Genomic DNA, 17,740 nt, shown 5'->3' on the forward strand with positions numbered 1-17,740 from the left:
GCCGTAGGAAGCATTATAGCCGTGTCTAGCTCTTTACTCTTTGGGCACAGGACTACAGAAGGGCAGTGGACAAGTTCATTTAAATTTGGCTTAACCATCCTTGGCTGATAACTTCTCTGCTCAGTGCCAAGCACTGGAGACAAAGAGATGGGTCAGTCCTAGCCCCTGTCCTCAGGAAGTTCATGGTCTGAGGAAAGTCATGAGGGGAAGAATAAGGGGCCATTGCATTCAGGGCTCCATGGCTGCTGCTAGTCCATATAGTGCCTTGATGTGAATTAGAAATAGTGCCCTTTCCAGGTGGACTCAGCCCATATTCGAATGTACAGCTTTGTGAATGGCGCACAACCTGGAGTTTAGCTCCACTTGCCCCTGGGTCGGGCGCCCTCCTGGACAGCCAAGAGCTGGAGCCCAGAGGCCACTCAGGCCCAGAGTGTTTCCTCTGGCCTATTCCTGAGAGAAAGGACCAGATCATCTTTCCAAGTTTCTGGTTGACTCCAGACCCCACTCCCCCTGTATTCCCCCAACATGACTGAAAGCTTCTCTGCAGGGCCCCTCTCCATTTGGAGGCATGTGAGCCTTTGGAGTGAAACTGGAGGTTGGGGAGCCCCACTGGGCCCCAGGCACCAGCCCACTGTGTCGGGGACTTTCCAGTGGGCCATGGGGGTGGCATGTAGGTAGCAGTCTAGACAGGAAGGAAGAGCATGGTCTTGAGTGAAAATCCCTAGGCAGAAGGCCAACAATGAGAAATTAAGGATTAGGTTATTTGGTAGGACTTCACAGGCTTCCTCAGCCCCAGGGCCCAGACAGGTGACAGCGGGCTCACCTGGGGTGTTGGTTCAGCTGGAGAAGTTGCTGACAAGCTGGTTCCCACATGGTGCAGTGGAAAGCACACTACCCTGGAAGTCCATAATGCCTCTCAGTCCTGGCTGTCACCAACCAACTGAGTAGTCTTGTGCACATCGCTCAACCTCTTGGGCCCTGTTTCTCTGACTAGAGAAATGGGACAGTAATCTCTTCCCCACATAGCTCAAGGAATTGTGAGGTCCAGAAGGATGAAAGCCAGTGGAGATGAAAGTCAGTCCTGTAAATTGCAAATGGCTGCATGGCCCTGGCCCTACCACGTTGGGGGAGTGGCACAAGGTTACATAGGAGTTTGCTGTAGGCTGAGCTCTCCTCCCACCGCTGTTCATCTCTTGCCCACTTCTCTCTTAGATGGGTATCAACCAGCATGAGATGCATCTAATCTGGCTTTGGTGACCCAGCTGAGAGGGAAATTGAGATACTATTCAAGAATGCCATGCCCACGGATAGTGGTCCCAGCAACCAAGACAGAGAAACGAGATATAGATATTGTCATTGATTGGGACAGGTGCCATCTCAGACCTTCCCAGGCTCAGTGTCACCCACATTTCCCATCTCTCAGCCTGTACAGAGGCCAGGAAGCCTTGGCTCAGGTCCAGGTTAGGGAATCACTACTCCATCAAAGAACCGCAAGGGTGAGGTGGAATAGAAATTGCCTGCCCCTTCCCTTCAAAGTACAAGGCCCCCTCTAGGGTCAGCTGCAGTTGCCAATGCCTCTTGATGACACTTGGGAGGAATTCGGGCTCAGGGAAAACGCTGAGAGTTGAGCCCCAGCTGACTCATCCCCCAGTGGTTTCAGCAACTCACCAAGGCAGCTTCTCTCCTTCCAGTGACTGGGGACTGGACATTCTCCACCCCTTCCGGAGGAAGGCATAAGGCCCCAATCTTGAACTCTTATAGGGTCTCATGGACATAGGCCTATACCTGTTCTGACACTTTTTAAAGTCAACAAGGACCAAAACAGACTCTCTTCACCCTCATGCGTAAGCTCGCATTGGGCCTGGTGTTTTGCTATCTTGGCCCAGGCAGCTCCATCATTTTGCCCTCCCTCCAGGACTGAAATGGCCTACCTGTTGGGGCAGGATCACCACCTCTGATACTCCCTTGCAGGGACATTGCACAGTAGCTTCAAAGAGAGGCCTGTTGAAAGGGGAGTATCCTCCTTCCCCAACACTCTATCCCAACTCTTCACCCTAAAACAGAAATCAAAGCACAGGTCCCTAGGACCCATGATCTGTAAACACTCTAACACAGTGGTTTTCAAACCAGGTGCTGTGGTACCCCTGGTGTTCCACAGAGCTTTGTCAGGGGCTGTAAAGTGGGAAGAGAGGAGTGGAGGCATAGGCTAGGTCTCTAGCCCTCACCCCATTCCCATTTTTAACAGAACAACTCTGCTTTTATCTGTCTTGCCTATTGAGGTTTTACCTTCAAACTTTCTTTTGAAGAAACAATTCTTTAAACCACCATTCTGAGATTTGATCTTAAACCAGCAAGCACGGTTCTATTCTTGCTTTTCATGTTGGGATGGCTCTAGCATTCCAGTACCAAGATACTTGGGTCACAAACCCTGGCCCCAGCATTTGCTTATTCACACACACACACACACACACTGACATTTTAGCCCCCCATCTGAAGCTCTAGCCTAGGTTTCATTTGGGCAGGGGCCCGGTGCTCCATGAAGATGGATCTTGACCCTGAAATTGGCCCTTGTAGCATGGAGAACTGTGGAGCAAGGCAACAGGCCCAACCCTTACCCCAGGACTAGTGTCTGCACCCCAGTATGATATACAACTCTCCTGGCCCAGGACCATGGGATGACAAAAGGAGCAGTGTGATGGGAGAAGGAGAAACTAATGTCAAGGTCCTCTTTAAATACAGCCAGATAGATGGAAGTCCAGGTTTCATAAAAGAAATGCTGAGAAAAGACTTTATGACAAAAGTCCTGTGAGGGCAGGATCTGTCCAGAAACCTTTTAGGCAGCAAGTTTCCCTCCAGCAATTCTAATAGGATTCCACTCCCACATTCGTGGATAACCACAGGGTGTGGGCCACCGGGAGGTGACTGAAGAGGGGCTGGTCCCCCACGTGCAGTCTCTCTGCCAGCCTGCCTCTGTTCCCGGGCCCCTCACCAGGACTGACTAAGGGGTAGGCACTTGGGTGAGACCTGGAACCAGCCCTTGGCACAAAATCTTGTTTGTCCCCTCCCCCGCAGGGTATTCTAGGTGAAAATGTAAGCTTAGGGCACAGCAAGCCACTTGGAATGGGAGAAAGTGTGCCAACTGGTGTTCTACATTCAGTCTGAGTGTGCCCTTGGGAACCCACTAACCTCAGGCCTCCATGTGGGGGCTAGTGCCAGTCTCTGTCCACCTCACAGGGATTACTACAAGGGTCATAGGAGGGGTGGGTAAGAGAGATGGTATCATATGAGAGGTGGGAGCCTCACAGACTTGGCTTGCAGCCATGACCTGCACTGCAGATCAGCAGAGCACTCAGGGGAACGAGTACAGGACGCGCCATCTTACCAGGACACCTCTGCTATGGCCCAGGCACAGACGTTGCAGTGGGTGGGGTTCCTCTTTCTACTCAGTGGGAGCCAACGCTCAGCCTGGCACAGTGACTGTGTGCAGGTACTGGGAGCAGGGAGTGACAGGTGGCTGGGACAGGTCTCCAAGTCTGTGGCCCTTTTGTTAAGTAATTATTTTGTGTTACCTTATTCCTGGGCCACCTCCCAGATTTATTTGTTGTACCTGTGGCATTCCTTATTATGTCAGATAAGTTATTCCAGTTTATTCAATTCTAACAGGAAAAATGAATAAAAGAATCATAAATAGGAGACCATTAAGGTCTTTTGTGACAGATGCTGGCTGTGCTTTTATTTATGTCTCATAAGCCCCTGGCAGAACATAGACTAGAAAATGCTGTCCCTCACAGTCTGGATGGACAGGGTCCATGGCTGAGTCAGGTTCTTTCTTCCCTCGTCTGTGACCCCAGCTTCAACCAATTTCTCCCACCCACTTTTGGAGACTACCAAGAAGGCTTTCTCCCTCCCCCTCCCTCACCACTTCCCAGCCTTATGGCCTTGGGAAAGTTGCCAAAACTCTGATCACTCTCTGACATCACTGAATTCCATCTTCTCTTTGGCATGACCACTTCAGCTGGAGCCCTGCCCCGGTTCCAGCCCTGGTTCCAGCCCCGGTTCCAGCCCCAGTTCTTGTTTGGTTCTCATTTGATGCTCTGCTAGGTATTTCTGAAGTCACTTCAGTTTTCCATGACTTACCCTCTTCCTGTCCCAAAAGAACATGTGGGAGGAGTGAGGATATAGGTGAGGGATATTCAGAGTTCTAACTTCTAATGTACTATATAAACACAAAAGGAAGATGCTGATGAATATAAGATGACTTTTTTAGAAAACTGATTATATATATAAAAAAAAAATTTTTTTTTTACCTTCTTGTAAAATAATGTGCAACCTAGATCAAAGCATTGCCCTTCTGGTTGGCCAAAAGGGGGTCTGTTTCCTTGGTGCTCCCTTTCAGCCACAGAAAGGCAATGGGAAAATACCGACGTGTGAATCAGAAGACTTGAGTTAGAGTTTTCGTTCTGCTGTCTCATAGACTGTATCAGTCTGAGTCCAGATAAACTGAGCCTATGCCAGTATTTCAAGAGCAGGAATTTCACTGAAGTAACTGGTTATAAAGTTGTTGCAAGAGTTGAAAGGGCAAACGGGATGTAAAGCTACCCAGAGATCAGGTACAACAGGAAACTATGACAACCTGTAGGGTGAAAGGACAAGGGAGAGGAGGTGGTGGTATGGAGCTGAGGAACCAGGGCAGCCCAGCAGGGATGATGAGAGAGAGAGAGAGAGAGAGAGAGAGAGAGAGAGAGAGAGAGAGAGAGAGAGGTATCTGAGGAACCTAGATCACAGAAGAAACACAGCTATTGCTGGGATGCTGCACAAAGCAGAGTGGGAGAAATACTCTGGTTTCTCCTGCCCTCCAGTTGCATGCCTGTGCCTCCTATTGGCAGAATCTAATTAAAAGCTAATTTTCAAGGGATCTTGGGAAATGTAGTTTGCAATGGTTGATGTCCTGCAGTACAGAGCAGGAGGTCAGGGGATTAGATCAGAGACCAAAGAGGCGAATCACCAGCTCTTCCTTAATCTTCTCATTCAAAAAAATAGAAATAATCACATTGTCCTAGATACCACAATTTAGAAGGAGTGCCCTGACATCAAACCAGGACTCTGAGCATGGCTGAGGTATTTATTATTGCCTTAGCACTGAGCTTTTCTCCTGTTTTCACTGTCTTCATGGTGGTTTGGGACTTAGTTTCTCTAGCTTTTAAAAAAACTCCAGTAAACCAAAATAAACTGGATAGTTGTTTCAAATTCTGTTCAAAACGGAATAAGCCCACTATCGCTTATCTCTCTTACTGGATTAAATCCAAAACACAACTACCTAGTGACTCTGAAAATTAAACAAAAGCAGGCAGACGGTGCAGAAGAGTCAAAATTGGGAGAAGTAATCTACATGGGGTAAATTTCCCCTTCTTTTCTCTTTTATGGATTTATGCTGAGATTAAAACTACCAACAACAGAAGGTGAGACAGAACTTAGGGTCTGAACCTAAATTAGTTGATTGCCTCTTGAAACAACAACAAAATCAACATCCTATAAAGGGTTATAAAAGGACTGAGTCTATAAAATATAAATTCATAATATCCAGGACACAATATGAAATTACTTGACATTTAAAGAACCAGAAAAATATGACCAATTCTCAAGGGAAAACACAATCAACATATGCCAACTCTAAGATGAATTAGATTTTGGAATTATTAGAAAAGAGTTTGAAGTAGCTATTATAACTTGAAATTACAGAAAGATAGTTCTCAGCAGAGATAAGGAAACTAAAAAAATTAGCCAAATGAAATTTTTAAGACTGAAAAATAAAATATCTAAAATAAAAAATTCACTGGATGGGCTCAATAGCTGAATGGAGGAGACAGAGGAAAGAGTCAATGAACTTGAAGCTAAATCAGTAAAAAGTATTCAATCTGAAAAACAGGAAAAAACATTGAAAATAATTAAGAGATTCAGGGACCTATGAAATAATATAGGGTCTAAGATTCAAGTTATTGGATTCACAGAGGAGAGGAGAGATACTGTTGCAGAAAAATATATTTGCATGAAAGGCATAAATTTACAAATTCAAGAAGCTCAGCAAATCTCAAATAGGTTAAACTCAAAGAAAACCACATAGAGATACAGATAACCTAATTGCTGGAAACCAAAGATAAATTTTAAAATCTTGAAAGCAGCCAGAGAAAATGACACATTATTATATGTTTTTTTTTTTTCCTACAAAGAATGATGATTTGATGTGGCTTTCTCAACAGAAAATATGGAGGCCAGGAGAGAGTGGAACATCTTTAAAGTGCTAAAAGAAAAGAATTGTCAATCCAGAATTTTGTATCCAGTGAAAATATCCTTCCGGAATGATGTAAAATAAAGAGATTCTTAAATGAAGGAAAACTAAGAGAATTTGTCACCAGCAGATCTGCTCTCGAAAAAAAGCTGAAAGAAATTCTTTAGGTTGAAAGGAAATGATTCCAGAGATAAACCTATATCTTTAGAAATTAAGAGGAAAACAAATGGTAATTGTTTGGGTAAATATAAAAGGCTCTCTTAGTCCTTTAAAATATGTGCGACTGTTGAAAGAAAAAATTATAAATTTTCTGTAGAGTTATCAATGTATATAAACGAAACATATGGCAACTATAATGTAAAGTTAGTGGGGGAAGGTAATAAGATCTATTTCTTTCTAAGGCTTTTGTATTATACTTGAAGTGATACGATATTAATCCTAAGTATACTGTGAAAGGTTATGTATATATATTGTGACTCCTAGAGAAACCAAAAATATAGATAAATTAAAATACCATACTAAAAATATTGAAATAGTCTAGAAGGCAGGAAAGTTGGAACCAAAGAATAAAAAACAGAGGGGACATACAAAAAGTAAAAGTGATAGACCTAAATCCAATGATATCAATAACTATATTAAATGTAAATGGTCTATACGTAACAATTAAAAGACAGAGCTTGTCAGATTAAATTTAAAAATATAAGATCCAAATATACGCTATCTACAAGAAACCTTCTTTAAATATAAAGACAAAGATAAGTTGTGCAGATAATCATAAAAAGGAAAACTGCAGTGGTTATATTAATATCAGACAAGGTAGAGTTCGGAACAACGACTGCTAACAGGAATAAAGAGAGACATAATATAAAAAACAAAAGTGTCAACATACCAAGGAATATAACAAGTCTAAATGTATATGCATCTAGTAATGGTGTTTCCAAATATTTGAAGCAAAACTTGATAGAACTGAAAGGAGAAATATACAAACCCACAACACTTCCAGAGCCAGAAGACAGAAAATGAGTAAGGTTGTAGAAGACCTGAATGACGCTATCAATTAACTTGGCCTAGTTAACATTAATAGAACATTTCACCTCAAAACAAAAAAATATGCATTCTTTTCAAGTCCACATGGAACATTCACCAAGAAATATCTTTTCTGACAATAACAGAATTAAACTAGAAACTAATAACAGAAAGGTATCTGGAAAATTCACATATACTGGAAAATTAAGCAACACATTTCTAAATGGGTCAAAGAGAAAATCACAAGGAAAATTATAAAATACTGCGAATTAAATGAAAATGAAAAATAATTTACTGGATGCAGCTAAATTATTTCAATAGATGAAGAAATGGTATTTGACAAAATTAAATATCCATTTGTAAAGAAAAAAACACTAAGCTTTCTTAATATTACAATGGGCATCTACAAAACATCCACAGTTAACACCATTCTTAATGGTGAAAGACAATGTTTTTCCTCCAAGGCAAGGATGATTATTTTCTCCCATTTAAGACCTCCCTAGTGCTAGGAAGGTCCTAGCTAGTGAAGTAGGGCAAGAAAAAGATATAAAAGACCTACAAATTATAAGGGAAGAAATAAAATGACCTCTATTCACAGACAGCATGATTATTTATGTAGAAAATCCCAAGAAATCTACCAAAAAAGCTAATAAGTGAGTTTACATAAATTGCAAGATACATGATCAATACACAAAAATCAATCGTACTTCTGTATAGTAACAACTAGAAATTGAAATCAAACAACTAGAAATTGAAATTTAAAAGATAATGCCAAATACATAAATATAAATATACATAATACCATCTAAAATAGCACAGAACTAAAACTATTTGTTATGTTTATACATAAATAAAACTTTATGTTATGTTTATACATAAATAGTTTTAGTTCTGTGCTATTTTAGATGGTATTATGTATATTTATATTTATGTATAAATATAACATTTATTTTTGTATAAATAAAATATGCAAAATATGTGCATAATCCCTGTGCCCATCTCTAAAGCACAAAATGTTGATGAAAGAAATCAAAGAGAACGGAAACAAACTGAGACATGTACTATGTTCGTGGATTAGAAGATTCAGTATTGTTAATATACCAATCCTCTTTGAACTGACTATAGATTCATTGAAATCCAAATCAAGTTTTCTGCAGGATGTTTTTCGTAGGTAGACAAGCTGATTCTAAAATTTATATGAAAAGATAAAGGAACTAGAGTAACTAAGCAATTTTTAAAAGGTACAAAATTGGAGTTCTCCGCTACCCGATCTCAAGACTATGAAGCTATAGTAATCAAGACAGTGTGGTAGTGGTGAAAGAATAGATACCTACAAAAGTGGGACAAAATCCAGAAACCAGAAATACACTTGCACATATACTGTCAATCGATTTTCCAAAAAGGTGCAAAGGCATTCCAATTGTTGTCTCTTCCATAAATAGTGCTGGTGAGGACGTGGAGGAACTCGTACACTGCTGGTGGAAATGCAAAATGATACAGAAAAATTTATTTTTCAATTACAGTTGACCGCCAGGCGTGATGGCATGCGCCTGTACTCCCAGCTACTCAGGAGGCTGAGGCAGGAGGATCGCTTGAGCCCAGGAGTTCTGGGTTGTAGTGTGCTATGCCGATTGGGTGTCTGCACTAAGTTCAGCATCAATATGGTGACCTCCCGGGAGTGGGGGACTACCAGGTTGCCTAAGGAGGGGTGAGCTGGACCAGGTCAGAAATGGAGCAGGTCAAAACTCCCGTGCTGATCAATTACAGTTGACCTACAATATTATATTAGTTTCAGGTGTATAACATTGTGATTACACATTTATACAACTTATTAAGTGATCACTCTGACAAGTCTAGTACCCAACTGACACTATACATAATTATTACAATATTATTGACTATATTCCCTGTGCTGTGGTACAGACACTTTGGAAAACAGTTTGGCAGTTTCTTACAAATTTAAACATACTATAAGACTTAGCAGTTCCACTCTCAAAAGAAATGAAAAGTTGCATTCATACAAAAACCTGTACCTGAATGTTAATAATGGTTGTATTTATAATTGTCAAAAACTGAAAACAACCCAAATGTTCTTCAGCTGGTGTGAATGGATAAACTATTGTATAGCAACACAATGGAATACTACTCAGCAATAAAAATGAACAAAGTAGCAATATCTACAACAACATGGATGAATCTCAAATGCATTATGCTTAGTGAAAGAAGCCTGACTTTAAAGGACAAATATGTATGATTCTATTTATATGACATTCTGGAAAATGCAAAACTATGGGAACAGAAAACAGACCACTATTTGCCAGTGGCTGGGGTTAAGAGAAGTTGGTTACAAAAGGGCAGCAGGAGGGACTTTGGACAGGTAATGGAACTGTTCCATATCTTGATTGTCCAAATCGATTGTATGCCAAAAAGAGTGGATTTTACTCTATGCAAATATGTATTATCAATAAGAAAGCAAAAAAAGAGGAGGCAAAAAAGAAACTAAACAATTTATAGCTTACAAGCTGCAAACAATATTTACTGGGCATATACCATTTGCTGGAGCTTATGCTGGGCCCTGAAGATAAATAAGATAACCCCTTCCTTCAAGGTGCTCACAGGTTCGTGAAGATAAGGCATGACAACAAAGGTTCTGAATTGCTGTTGAGGGATACTGGAGATGGGGGCAATATGTACTCATGCATGCCATGGGAGCACCAGGGAGGGGTCATCGCGTTCAGCCGGGGTGGGTGAGGTGGGGGAGAAGGGCAGGCTTCCTGGAGGAGGAATTGTTTCAACTGAATTTTGAAGAATGAGAATGAGGTCGGTAGGTGAAGAGAGGGCATTCCAGGTAAAACGGATGGCATATGGGAAGCCTAGGGAGGCAAGACAACCTGGGACCTTCAGGGAATTGTAAGGACTTTGGTGTGGCTAGCATGAAGGGAACCAGAAGAGCTGGAAGGAGATGGGAGGGAGGTTACAGATGATCAGACCAAAGAGCTTGGTTTTAACCGTAAAGATAGTGGGACAGGTTTTAAACAGGGCAGTGAGAGTGATGGGACTCATGCATTTTTAGGATCACTCTGGCTGCATTGTGGAAGATGGACTAGAGGGAGAGGCTGGAGGCAGGGGACCAGAGAGGAAGCTGGGGCAGGGATCCATCCAGTTGAGAGATGTAGAGGCTGAGACCAGGTGGGGAAGCAGAAAAAGGACTGATTATTGAGGTAGTTAGGGGTAGAGTGGCCAGAACTAGCCTCCCATCAGATATCTGAGCATTCCGTTTTAAAGAAGAAACTGCATTTGCCGTTTCTTCTGCCTGGGTCAATCTTTCGTGGGCTCTTTACAAAGCGCATTCCTTCGCATTCTTCAGAGTAAGCTACCTTCTCAGTGGGGGTCTGCCTGATGACTCCATTCAAAGGATACCCTTCCTCATTGCTCTTAAATCACTCTGTTTATTTCTCTCCTAAGAAGTATCTTGCTTGTTTATTTATTTGTTTATAGTGTAAGCACATGGCTCTGGGTTCTAAGCTTAACTTGGCCCCTTATTAGCGAAGTGACCTTGACAAATCATTTATATTTGTGTACCTTATGTAACATTATGTAATATAATAATAATATAATATAATATAAATGACAATACCTACCTCATAGAATTGTCATCAGGCTAAAATGGGTTAACATGTCTTAAGTGCCTAGAACAATCCCTGGCACATAGTAAGCAAATAGAAGTGTTTGTTATTACTATTATTATTTTACAAAGGCATATGCCTTGTCATTTTCCTTCAATACGGTATCCTCTGCTTGTACCCAGTGCTCAGCACACAGTGGGCACTTAATAAAATACTTGTCAAATGGATTGTGATGAAATGAAAGAAGGAACTTTTCCATTTTTTACCAGCAGATGGCGAATGTATGAAAAATTAAAATTGGTTCTGTTTTGACACAACTCGGCCAACAAATGTCGCTGCAGTTCCCTGAGGGCAAGGAACCAAGGCTGAGCCAGGAGGAGCGCATGTTGTTCAGATAGCTGGACGAATATTTCAAACGGAGGGCCAGAAAGCTATAATCGTATTAAAAAGTCAAAGCCAAGAAGCTAAGGCTAAATTATGTTTGCGTTATTACATATTCTAAAACTGCATTTTCTTTCTGTTTTCTCACTTGATTGAACAGCAACAAGGAGCTGGCCATGCAGGCATCGTATGTAACTGCAACCTCAGTTCAATGAAGTGAGAGGGAGATTGTGAGAGTCAAAGGGTGTGGGCATCTGATATGCAGCAGAGGGAGGCCATGCGCCCTGCGTGATGCTTTTCCTCCCGTGATGTGGATTTCTGTAGAGCAGGGGCAGTGCTTCCAATCTCTGTGCAACAGATCCGAGGACCCAAAAGGGAACTGGGCCCCAAGGGGGAGCTTCTGGTCTAGTGCTGACAATGGGCAAGAAAACCAATCAGTACAAATAAATGTCTAGGGGCACAGTGATAGGAGGAAGAGAGTGAAGTCAGGAAAGCAGAAGGGATTCTTGGTGTGGGGAAGGCATCCTAGGCAGAGACTACCGTGAGAGCAAAGGTATGGGGCTTGGAATAGTTGGGCTCAGTTACTCAAATCTGAGTAGTTTTGTGTGGCTGGAGGACAGGGTCAAGGGTGGGGAGTGTATTAGTTATATATTGCTGGCAGACGAGCTAGTCTAGCAGTCTAGCACTTTTTCTTTCCCCTCCAGGTTTTGTCGGAAGTCACTGGAGTCCAAGGCTCATTCTTGTTCCCATGTAATTATTAATAGTGGTCTCTTTCACTCTCCAAAGCTTCCTAGTTTGAGTGGTCACCCTGTATTCCATTTTCATAGTGACCCTGTCTTTACTGAGGACAGGAGCAGGAACTGGTCCACCTCACTGCTGCTCAGTGGAGAGGAGAGGCTCAGGAAGAATGAGTTTCATACCTGAAATTTCAGAGCTTGGGGGTCCAGAACAAAGCTCTTTCTCTTCTCAGGAAGGGATAGGGATGACCCTTCCATCAAAAAGGATCCCCCAGCAGGGTTTCTGCCTGCAGGAGGCTGGAGCAGGTTTCTGAGACCTGCTGGAAGTTGCTAATGGAGGCTGAAGAGTCTTCCCCACCCCTTCCTTGTTCTCATTCTTTTTCCATCTCCAGGCCATCTCAGGCTTGAGTCTGGCTGCAGGAGACAATGACCACAGGGGTAGAGACACAGAGTGAGGATGTAGGAAGTCAGATCAGGGCAGGAATAGCCCTAAAGGCATCCAGGGCTCTGACTCTGCTCTGCTTCTGACACTCTGTGTGACCTGGAGGACTCCTGTACTCTCTGGGCCTCAGTTTCCCTACTAGTACAATGAAGGATTAGTTGAGATGTTCTGAATGGGACTGGCCAGCCAGGGTAAATAGCCCTGAGGCAGCGCTGAGAGAGGAGGGTGGGGGCGGTGAGGGAGGGGGTTGGAGGAGGGGACTCTGAAGGCAGCAAAGCGCATTACCCCAGGAATATTAACTGCCCTGGTCACTCCTTCCAGTCTGGGAAAGGCCATGCCCATAAATTAGGGTCATGAGTCTGCCAGGCAGAGACTTAATGAAGAAAGAGATGGACTTCAGTGAGAGCAGGCAGTGCCTCTGGAGGTCATAAGTCCAGCCCCAGCCTGGACAGAAGGGACCTACAGCCAGAGAGGGCAGGAGTGTCCAAGCTTAGTGTCAGACTGGGGCAGGAGTTGGCTCTGCTGTGTTCACTGCTGAATCCCCAGCATCCAGCACACAGTAGGGTTTCAACTGGTATTTCTGACTAAGGATCAAATGACACGGTAAGTCATGCTGAGCTCAGACTACAATTCCATTCTCTGGATTCTAGCTGGGCCTTTTGTATCCATGACCTGAGGGGCATGGGGAGGAAAGGGGTCAGTGGAGACAAACTTCTCAAGGAGATAATGATCATGGCTTCTCTTTGTTTTTGAGAGGAAATTTCACAAGTTTTACAGGGTCACAGAACCCTGAGAAGTCTGACATCTTTTTCAAAGTGCATAGCCGGTTTCATGTCTATCACATTTCTGACAGTTACACACACACTCCCTCTCCTGCTCTCTACCTTACCTGCTCTCTAAAGGGACATCCTGGATGGAGATTTTTCCCCCTGGCACTTGCCTTCTGCTGTCCCCTGCCCACCTCAGACTGCCAGCAGCATTCACAGCATATGATTAGAGGGTGAGGCTGGACATTCAGTAGGGTCTTGGCACTGCTGAGAGAGGGTCTGGAGTGGGTGGGTGGCATCAGGGTCTCAGGGGAGGGCCAGTCAGTCCTCTCCATCTCACTTTTCCTGCAAAGTCTCTTCTGGGCTCCTCCAGTGGCTCCTTCCCTTATCATTTTGCCCATCTGGCCTCCCGTGGCCATTAAGACTTAGTTGATCCCTCTCTATGTCTCCAGTGCCCAGCATGAGGCCTGGCACAAGAAAGATGGGAAAAAGGAAGGAATAAGAAGCACCACGTAGCTCTCCTGACCCACATATCCCATATCTCCACTTCCCTGATGTCTCCTCCTAGGGCCGAGGTCCCTCTAGTGCTTCCCAGTGGAGAATGTGAGGAATGCAGACCTTCTTACCCACATACATCCTCCTACCTACCCCCAGTCATGAATGGTCTTCTCAAATTCTCTTCCTGCCTCCAGGCCTTTGCACAAGCTGATACTTCTGATCTTTCTCTGTTCTGCAAACGCCTACTAATCCTTCAAAACCCCATTCAAATGTGACCTCCTCTAAGAAGTCTCCTTAGGTTGTGCCAGGGGCCCTTACTCTGAGTTTTCAGTTTCTTGGGACTTCTTTTCTCTTGACTTTGGTTAAATGTGACTCCTCCTCTGAGTCATTAGTTTCTCTGGGACTGGAAAAGTTATATTCAGTAAAGGCTGAATGAATAGCTGGATTTGCAGAGGAGGCAAGACTGGGGGCCCTGGGGACCTTTTGATAGTCCCATAAGGCCAAAGGCCACTGATAGGCTGCAAGAAGGGTGGCAACCCAGAGATAATATTTAATGGGCACTAAAGTTAAATATCAACTAGCATACATTAGGTGCTCAATTAGTTGATTTTGGGCAACTATTGATTTGACACTTAGCTTAGTAGCAGCTCTCATATAAAACCCTCAAAGATTTTTGTCGACATTGAACCCACAGCACATTTTATTTGCCAGGACTTTAGCTTTATTGCAGTCTTCAGCTTTATTGCAGTCTTTGGCTACATTATCTGAGGGCATGTCTTTGGAACTGGGGAGCTGACCTGTTAGGGGTAGTGCTCTGTTAGAGATACTATCACTATTTTGTCTTGGAGGATTGGCAGAGCACCCTTTGAAGGTCATTGACCTTCAGGAGAATGCTTCAAGAGAATTTTAGCCCTTCTCAAGAGGAATGACTAGGAGAAGAGGTAGGGAATTTGCTGTGAGGAGATAAGGACTAACATGCTGTCTCCGGTCTCCAATTCTATAAAGAGCTGTTTCTGGGTGCACTCTTGGCCCCAAGGCAAAGCTGGGACTGTCAGGCAGTCCCAGGCATATTCCTCTGACACCGAAAAGGATGGTCCCAGGAGGGGAAGGAGTGAGCACCTCATCAAGTGAGGGTGCTCCTTGTTGAGGTGGCTTAGGACATGGTTCTCACATTACATCTGAGGTCCTTTTCAGTGTTTAGGAAACCCAAGTTCTAGGGTTATGTAGTACTAAGATTCTAAAATGCCATAATTCTGGACTTCTGCCATGTGATTCTAGAGCTCTGAGAACTTGAATGCAAAATAACCCAGCATGGGTTAAGGCAGGAGATAAGCCTCTTACCCTGGCCCTACTGGCCCAAACCCACCTGCATCCTTGTTCCACATATCTCAAGTGGACATTTTATCCACACCGTTACCTCTAGGCTGCTTCTCCTCTCAGCCTCTCATATCCCAAAGAGACAGTTCTTACCCCTCTGGCCAGGAGAGCATGGGGTAAGAAATGACACAAGGGAATATCAGATAATTCATCAGAGGGGATGATGTCAAAGCAGCAAATAATGATCCCTTCTCTTTCCTTTCTGAATTAACTGCCTCGATTTTCTGTGGCTGGATTTCTTCCCTGGCAGACTTGTCTGATGCTAGCATTTGTCAGTCCAACTGGATCTCCCCCACAACGCTCATCCCCATCACCACAAGGAGGAATGGAAGGGTAAGAGGATGCATAAGAAGTGGACGGTCCCACCCTGTCTGTAGATAACCATATCTCAGAGGATAAAAAGCAGACTGGTTTGGAGAGCAATGTCTATGTGTCTAGCTGCAATCCTACTACGTGCAGTCAAAGCCCATTTCTTTAACCACAGTCTGGGAGAAGACACCAAGAGTCCCTGCCTTACCACAGGGCAGTCCAAAATGCCCTCTGAAATGTCCCCTTCCACCACCACCCCTCCTCAATGCCCCAAAGTCAGCAGGAATGACATGGTAACACTCAAGAGTAGAGTATCGGAGATTATTGTAGACTTTATAGAAAACTGCCCAAGGGACTTCCAGATGTCTTGGGTAGGGGTAGGAAGGCAGGCCTCAAGCCAGTATGTTGAAGGAGGGTGACTTCCTGTGTGCAGAGGCAGCACAGGCCAGCCATTCTGCCTGACCAAGGGGATGGGAGTCAGGGAGAGGAGGCCCCCTCCCCACTCACCAATTGTGCTTTGGGATCATGCAGAAGGCAGGGCACTGAGGCTGACCCTGAATAGGAGGGCTTGTGCCTGAGACAGGAGGCTTAGACCCCTTCCTCTTCCAGAAGGCATACAGGGGAGGGGAGCAGGCAGCAAGGAATCTTTAGGGGAGAAAGTCACATGGATGGGAAAAAGCACGTGGGCAGCAGCTCCCAGCCCTGAGTCCCCTCCCTTACCCCTCTTTGGGGCCATGACGGACAGGTGACCCTGGTTCTGAGGCCTGACTTCAGGACTCTCCCTTCCCCATGGGGACCTGCCAGTATGGTTGGGGATGTGTGGCACCTGCACCTGTCTTGAAGGGCTAGAGAGCTCATCCTAAGAGTTAAAAGGGGTGGGCACATCCCGGGGATGGATTCCTCACTGGACTCTGACCCAATGAGTGGAGGATGTGGGTAGTGAGTGCAAGTTATGGGTGTAGGAGGAGTCAAAGCTTAACACTTGGGCAGGGTAATGAAACTCAGGTCGGGTAAAGAGCTGAGAGTTTGAGATTGGGGACAAGAGTTTGAGATTGGGATCAGAGTCCCAGTGGGAAACGCTGAGGATTGGCTCTGCACTAAGGCTATAATGGGGTGTGCCTGTCCCTGGGATGGGAGAAATCCATGGAGCTGAGCCCCAAGCCTTCGTCAAGAAAGGGAGGGGCCTGAGCCAGAGCTGGCGTAGTGGGTGGTATCAAATATATCCTCAGATTGGGGGAGGGTGTCCAACCCTCAGAGCCCCCTGGACGTGTGTCTCTATGCAGGATGCAGGGATCAGAGCTCTGGGACGAGAAAAAAGAATCAAAGTTCACAGAAACCTCATAGTAGTGCTCTGCTTCTGAAACCAGAATGGGACATAAGGGCCCAAGTTCTAGGAAGGGAGCTGAGGGCTCCAAGCTGGAAATGGGGGTCCATGAAGTCTGGGGTGATGTTTCCCTCTGGGAAGTCAGGGCTCAAAGCACAGGGTGATGGAGGCAATCTCAAGGCTTTCGGATTTTAGGGTCTCTGGGTGAGCCTTGAAAGGGGGAGGGGCCTTTTGGTGGTTCCAGAGGGATGTGTCAAAGCCTGGGATGGGTGGGTAGGGTTTCTGGAATCAGAAGAGTTTGATAGTGAGAGCTTTCAGCAGCTGAGAAGAAAGGGATACAGCTTGGGGCCTCCGGGTGTGTGGGTGGCGATGACATAATCCAAAGGTCTCGGGCCGATCAGGGGCACGTCTCAAAAGCCCCAAGCTTGCGGGTGTCTCATATCCACGGCTCCAGGCCAGACAGCTCTAGTAAGGTCATAAGCTGGCAGGGGCACCCTCAACCCCTAACAAGCGAAGCTCAGAGGCCCGAGCTCGGGGAAGTGGCGCGGGAGCCGGAAGGAGCTGCCGCGGCGGGCACGCGGCGTGGGTCGGCGTCCTGCTCGTAGCGGTAGTGGTAGCCCTCCATCTGGTCCCGGCAAGCCTCGCGCAAGTTGCGCATCCAGCGCTGGATCCCGCGGCGGTTTAGGTAGAGCACCATTAGGAAGATGAGGCCGATGAGCGCCAGCACCAGCCCGAAGAAGACATAAGAGGCTTCCAGCTCCGGGCCGGCGAGTTCCACTTCTTCCCCGCGACCGTCGGCGTCGCGGTCTGCGCAGCGCAGCCGCGCCTCGTCCAAGTCCAGGAAAGGCAGGTCGTGCAGCGCCCGCGGAGCGCCGCATCTCAGGCGCCGCGCGTCGGGGACGCGCTCTGTGGCGTTGCGCAGCCACGCCAGCAGGGGGCGTGCGGCGCAGCCGCAGCGCAGGGGGTT

The 17,740-nt window shown here is 45.3% G+C and overlaps 1 protein-coding gene across 1 annotated transcript in view; it reads right to left on the minus strand.

Annotated features, from left to right (window-relative positions):
* Positions 1-17,290: 17,290 nt before the first annotated feature.
* The window catches only part of TPBGL (trophoblast glycoprotein like), a 1,273-nt gene continuing 823 nt past the window's right edge, over positions 17,291-17,740 (minus strand). The window contains exon 2 of the mRNA XM_011368437.1: positions 17,291-17,740. Coding sequence (XP_011366739.1) covers positions 17,291-17,740 — 450 coding nt within the window.

This window comes from Pteropus vampyrus, unplaced genomic scaffold (genome assembly GCF_000151845.1).
Source record: "Pteropus vampyrus isolate Shadow unplaced genomic scaffold, Pvam_2.0 Scaffold141, whole genome shotgun sequence".
Taxonomy (NCBI): Eukaryota; Metazoa; Chordata; class Mammalia; order Chiroptera; family Pteropodidae; genus Pteropus; species Pteropus vampyrus.